Raw genomic sequence first — 7,102 nt, forward strand, 5'->3', positions numbered from 1 at the left:
TCGTCAGGAAATTGTTCTTGATGAGGAGAGCTCAGGGGCAGAGGGAGATGTCCCACAAGTTCTAGGTAGTGACCAACCTAGAAGATCCACTCGAGTATCCAGGCCACCAGTCCGTTTTGGTTATGACCAGGATAGTTACCTGGTGGAAACCTTGACTAGTGAGGAGGATCCTGTGACTTATGTAGAAGCTATGTTGGACATAGATTCCCAAAAGTGAGTGGAGGCCATGAGAGTAAAGATGGACTCAATGGAGACCAATGTAGTCTGGACTCTAGTAGATCCACCCTTCAGGGTAAAAGCAATTGGTTGCAAATGGATTTACAAGAGGAAGAAGTGCCCCGATGGTAGGGTTGAGAACTTCAAAGCTTGTCTGGTGGCGAAAGGGTACACTTAAAAAGAGGGAATCGATTATAAGTAAACCTTTTCGCCTGTGGCCATGCTAAAATCCATTAGGATTCTGTTAGCTGTAGCAACATACCATGATTATGAGATTTGGCAGATGGATGTCAAAACTACATTCTTGAATGGAGATCTTACTGAAGATATCTATGTGTTGCAACAGCAAGGCTTTATTGCTGCAGGTTCAGAAAACATGGTATGTAAACTCAATAGATCCATTTATGGACTTAAGCAAGCTTCTAGAAGTTGGAACATCTGTTTTGACTCTGTTGTCAAATCGTTTGACTTCGAGTAGAATCCGGATGAACACTGTGTCTACAGGAAGTATAGTGGAGATAAGGTTACCTTCTTGGTTCTGTATGTAGATGACATTCTACTCATTGGGAATGATGTAGGAATGTTGACTACAATGAAAGTATGGCTTTCATAGCAGTTCTCCATGAAAGATCTTGGAGAAGCCTCCTATATACTGGGTCTTCAATGCTATAGAGATAGATCGAAGCAGATAATAGGATTATCCCAATCTGCCTACATTGACAAAATAGTCAAAAGATACAGCATGGAAAACTCCAAGAAAAGAAATGTTCCCTTCAAGCATGGAGTCACTCTCTCCAAGAAGATGTCTCCCAAGACTTCTGAGGAGATTGATGGCATGAATGATGTTCCCTATGCCTCTGCCGTAGAGAGCATCATGTATGCCATGCTGTGCACTCGCCCTGACATTGCTCAGGCAGTGAGTGTAGTAAGCAGATTTCAGGCCAACCCAGGGCAGGAGCACTGGACTGATCTGAAAAACATACTTAAGTACCTTCAAAGGATAAAAGAATTTTGTCTAGTATTCAATGGTAGCTCATTACAGATCCAAGGGTATACAAATGCCAATTTCTAGTCGGATCCAGATGATAGAAAGTCTACATCTGGATATATTTTCACGATAGGATCATGTGTTGTTTGCTAGAAAAGCAGCAAATAGGGGTCCACTACAGACTCCACGACCAAGGCCGAGTACATTGCCGCAAGTGAGGCTGCCAAAGAAGCCGTGTGGATGAAGAAATTTGTTCACGTGTTGGAAGTAGTTCTATCCAGCACATCATCCATCCCATTGTTGTGTGACAACAAATGGAGCTATTGCTCAGGCTAAGGTGCCACGAGCCCACTCGAAGTCGAAGCACATCGAGAGGAAATACCACATACTCCGGGAGATTGTTGGTAGAGGGGACATCCTGATCCAGAAGGTAGCGTCACCGGCAAATGTAGCTGACCCATTGACAAAGCCACTATCACAGAAAGTGTTTGAGAAGCACATGGAAAGCATGGGACTCCGGCTAGTACCTGATTGGACCTAAGTTCAAGTGGGAGTTGTTAGACAGTTTTGTATGCCCTTAGCTTCAATCAAAATGATGTACTTTATGAGTTTATTGTAAATGAATAAAAGTGCATATTTGATTCATGTTCCCTTGGTATGTTTTTGTGTAATACCCTTAAACTGGACATTTAATGAGACTCGTGTTAGTTTAGAATGTTCCCAGCCAATGGGTCGGCCTTGTCAGGATAGGTCTCCCCAGACCTACTCACTAGCATAAAATACATCATCTTGATTGAAGCTAAGGGCATAAAAACTGTCTAACAAAGTTATCAGGCTCACTTTCCTTTTTAATTTGCTGGCTAGATTGGCTCTCTTTGTATGGTGTGGGACCCTAACATTGACCTCCACAAAAGCCATATGGGTTCAGCCTAGCCTCTGTTACAAGGTCGGATCGAATTCACTACTAAACATAGTGAACCCCTAAGCTTAGTAGGCCCAACATTTACACTAAATGTTCCTTGGGTCCATCCACCTTATGAAGGCCCAAAGACTATGAACTTATATGAGATTAACCCATCATGTCTATAAGCCCTAAGTGGTCTTACACTTAACCTCTCAGCCCACAATGATCAAACATTGCCCAACAAGAGAGGATCTCTCCCTCGGCTGCAAAATGGATCCCGGGAATTAAAACCTTTGCAAACCTTTTTCCATGAAAACATAATATATGTATATCTATATAAATATATTTTGCAAACAAATCTCAAACATGTTTGAAATCCATTGCCAACAGTTTAGGTTTCCATCAGAGAGAGTGTTGTCCCCGATCATTCACTTTGTTCGACAATGGGGCTGATTCGGTCACTATGATCACCCACTCAAGTGAATCCTCAAACTGCCCCAATATACTCAGGTTTTGACCCCCACTAAGTATCTCACTGATTGACATATCAAAGACAACCCAATCCAACACCTAATGCAGTACTATAATCGAGTCTAGGAGTTAGGTGTAATTTTCTAGTTTTGTCGATCTGTGTCCAAGGTCTAGGGCATAACTGGAAAATGGTCTGGTTCAGGGTTTCAAACAAACCCACACTAAATGTGCTTCAGGTCTCACCTTGGCAGTTGAGATAAGCCACCTCAACCAACTTGGCAACACATTAGTGTTAGCCTTTATAGGATAAATCTCCCCAGGTCTATCCAATAGTTGTGAATATTTTAAACTAAGACGAGTCTCATAGGTGTCTAGTTTAAGGGTATTACACAGAAACACACCATATATAACATGAATCAATTATGTACTATTATTCATTTACAATAAATGTCAAAAGTACGTCAATCTGATTGGAGCTAAGGGCATACACTGTCTAACAAAGAGGTCTAAGCTGGCGGTCTAGACAACCACATAAAAATGGAAGCAACACTTCGATGAACCCAAGGTGGCAGACCGCTGCCTAAAAATGGAAGTGACATTTTGATGGACCTAAGGCGACGATCTAAAGAGATCTTAGACTGTCACCTTAAAACAGAAGCAACACTTTAACGAACCTAAGGAGGCGGTCCAAAGAGATCTAAGCTGGTGGTCTAGACCACCGCCTTTATTAACTCTGAGCCGGCGGTTCTGACATGCCACCGGTTTAGGAATGATTTACGACCGCCACCTTTGACCATTTTTCTTGTAGTGAATATGATATCCTATCTATGTTAGGGATTCCCTAATCAATCAACAAACTAAATGATAAACCTTATAATCTATCTTGTGACTACACTATTGTTAGGACACTGCAAGATAGTACAATCCTCAAGATACCGCATGTCCAATAGGGTAGAAAATTTATTTCATCTTAGAGATTCTATTCATCAATAGTGTTTAATAAATCCAGTGATGAATAAAACTCAGTAGGATAAAAATCAGTTCGCATAAGATGCATATCCACATAGCAGTTGGGAGTATCGCACTACTAGTTGAGACTTCACTATTAATTATCTACATACCAGCTATAATGTTAACCGCCAAATTCCAACCTCTATTGGGATATTCTAGGTTTATGAAAAATGGAGTGATTTAGATCTCTCGTGATGAGTCTTACTCACCAAATGAATGCCCTACGAGGTAACCTTCAGACTAGAAAAATAAGAACACAAACTAGAAACAACAAGATTACATCAAACAAAAGTCTAACTTTATTGATTAAAGAAACAACAAAAAGATACAGGTTGGCTTTAAATGAGCAAAAGGAAATTGTATTTCCAACATCTCATCCTGTTCCTGTCTGTTGCCTTTTGTCAAGTGATAACTACTTGGATTAGTACTTCAATCCAAGGATGAAAGGTGCTCCGGTGTCTTTCAACCACTCATTTCCTAGAATGAATGGTCCGGCAGTGAAGCGAAGAGCCTCATTCCTATCGGTGATGACCTTGAAACCCTTCCATTTGACCCTTTGGGCGGTATTAGCACCTGGACCACGGTTGTTATACTCAGCATAGAACAAAGTATCGAGTGCAAAGTTGCCACTCCATGGCATCCACCCTTTGGGTCTTATGAAATCACCAATGGCTGATTCCATGATAATTGTCGTTGCATATTTTTTCCATGGGCGGCCCAAGAATGAAGGGATCTTTAACTTATCAACGGAGAGCTGTTGATCTGGGACGATATTGCAGTTTTGGATCACAATACCAGTTTCCTCATTCTGGAACATCTTTCCTTGTGCTGTTACTGTGTTTTGCTGGTTGTCCATTGGCCTTCTGACGATGATTTGACAGTCTTGCATCACTGCTTTCGCGTTACCGAATATGAAGTCAATGGTGCCAGAAACAACACAGTTCTGATAGAATTGACGCTTGGCTTGGACATACAAGGTGTCTTGGTATCCATCCATTTTGCAATTGAAGAATGCCGCTTTATCACCTTGGACGCGAAGCGCCACTGCTTGGTGCCCTTGGGGACCGGCTGTGTTTTCGAATCCCATCGACTTGGCGATGAATCCATCCGCAATAACAGCTATAGAAGGAACAAACAATTATAAGAAAAAACTTATTAGAATCAAGTAAGAATAACAAAAGGAAAATGAATGTTAGGCTGATAAGGTCCAACTTACAAAATGAGGCAGTCTGAAATGTTGAGATGCCTGCAGCGTTGCTCTTCTTTCCGGTGACAATTGTACTCGTTGGCCCATCTCCATACATGAAAATATTATTTTGACCTTTGGTAACTATAATGTATTCATCATAGGTCCCGGCTTTCACATAGATAACATATCTAGATACGCTATTCTTGGGGCATGCGGCAATTGCTTCAGCAATTGTCTTATATTGCCCACTACCATCCTTGGCTACCACTGCATTGGGTGTCAACTGTCCATTGCCTTGCAGAGATAAAAGCTTACGGTCCTTTAGTGTAAACCAAGTAGGGTAACCTTGTGCATCTAGAAGTCGGCGTCGATAGTTGATGTTTGTGTCAAAGCGGATATTCAAGGCTTTGAGTATCGCAGACAACTCGGTGACGATGGTGAGGGCATTGCCAGTAAGTTGAGTGGCATTGAGGAGCCCGTTCTCCATTGAACTCTTCAGCTTTGGGTGTTCGAATCCCTCGGTGCATGTCTCTTCATAAGACACGACAGCGCTCAACCAGTTCTTGAGCTCCGCAACAGGATCACTTGCTGGGTGCCTTTTAGGGTCATTCACCATGGAGATGGCGGATTGCAACTCGGAGATGGCATATTGCATCAATTCCTTGCAATCCCCGACTGCCATCTTATCGATGGAGCTATTGGCGTCTTTGCCTATAACACCAAACTTTTCCATTGCTTCTTGCACCTCCTGGACGATGGCCTCAAAGGCAGCCTTGAGGTAGTCATGGGGGGTAGAACTTTCATTTTTGGCTACAGGGGTAAGGGTTTTAATGCAAGAATCCTTGTAGTCGGCAGAGGCACAGATTGCACTGACACTTTTCATTGTCGTTGAAGTACTACCGCTGGTAATGTCTTTTGCAGACAAGTCATCCTTGGGATGCCTACTTTTGTTTACACCAACAACGGTACCGATGACGACACCAACAACGAGGATTAGTGATATACCAAGGGCTATAAGCTTTCCCATTTCTCTAATTGCTCACTTTCACTTTCTCGCTCCGCTAAACAAACAGAAGTTGAGGTTGAGGAGCTAGCTAGTGTGTGAGAAGGTTTATAACATGCACGTTTAATCCCAATTTAGCATAACTACTAACTAAAGAACATGAAAGTTGCATTTAGAATGGGGACTTTGACTGTATATTATTGTTCCAAATTTCTTTTTGGAAACAAGCAGTTAGAGGTAGTTCCAAATTTCTTATTCACCATCGGTTCTCCTATAAGAACTCATAATTAATTAATCATATAGTACTTTTGACTTTTCTGTTTCCACTTTCTATTTGTGTATTTGTATATCTATGTGGGCATTATCTATGTGTTATGTGTTTCAACTTTAATTTAAAGCACAATCAGATTCCAAAAACATTTATATATACTAGTAAATTTGCATATGCTTTACACATGGAAATTTTAGATGATAAAGATAGTATACATCCAAATTACTTTAAATTTTCTATGTTTTTTTGTGTGTAAAATAATTATTTATTAGAGATGTATGTCCCAAGAGTTTTCTACAAAAATTATGTATTTTTTTGTAATTTTTTGTGTTTTTGTCTTTCTTTAATTTTTAGTATTTAAATATGACATAATGGTTTGACCCCATTTGACCTAGATGGATGAATTGCTTACCACCACCTAGACAGAAGGGCAATTTCACTTTTTTGGCTAAAGTTTGAAAAAAAAAGAAATATATTGTTACAACTATTGGATATAGACCTAACAACAAAGTTTATTGGTGAAAAATATATTAAATATATCATTTAATGAGAGATAATGGGTGTTGGCTACTCAAATATATGACTTAATGTGAGGGATTTGAATGAGGTGAAAAATATTAGTTCAAATTACTTTTTTTATATTTCCATATGTATAAAAATAATTCTTATTTATGGCACTTGTTTTTGTTTGATATGATGAATTATAATATTAGGGATGTGCCCAAAATGATTTTATTCCAAAATTTATGTATTTTTTTCATTTTATCTTTTTCATAATTTTTATTATTTAATTATGACATCAAATATTGACACATTTCACCTAAAAGTTGAACTAATGACTTTGACCAAATAGGAAAGTAAATTTCATTTTTTGGTTGGTTTTAAAATTTGGATGTCATTTCCATTATCAATAAAAAGAATTCTTCTTCATGACTATTTAATATGAGTAATATAAAATATCAAAGAAATGACTCATTTTTCTACATTTTTTATTTTTTAAATTTGTTTCTTTTTTAAATATTTTATTATTTAACTATGACATCATGGAT

General features: G+C 39.2%; 1 protein-coding gene across 1 annotated transcript; it reads right to left on the reverse strand.

Moving 5' to 3' along the window:
• Positions 1-3,866: 3,866 nt before the first annotated feature.
• LOC148861084 (putative pectinesterase/pectinesterase inhibitor 21) lies at positions 3,867-5,867 on the reverse strand. Its single transcript, XM_088982476.1, has 2 exons — positions 4,807-5,867; positions 3,867-4,709 (listed from the first exon to the last, which is right to left on the reverse strand). The coding sequence occupies exons 1-2, from the start codon at positions 5,804-5,806 to the stop codon at positions 4,012-4,014; spliced, it is 1,698 nt and encodes a 565-aa protein (XP_088838602.1). The 5' UTR covers positions 5,807-5,867; the 3' UTR covers positions 3,867-4,011.
• Between the last annotated feature and the right edge of the window lie 1,235 nt (positions 5,868-7,102).

This window comes from Nelumbo lutea, chromosome 4 (genome assembly GCF_056320005.1).
Source record: "Nelumbo lutea isolate HS-2025 chromosome 4, American lotus-T2T, whole genome shotgun sequence".
NCBI classification, from domain to species: Eukaryota; Viridiplantae; Streptophyta; class Magnoliopsida; order Proteales; family Nelumbonaceae; genus Nelumbo; species Nelumbo lutea.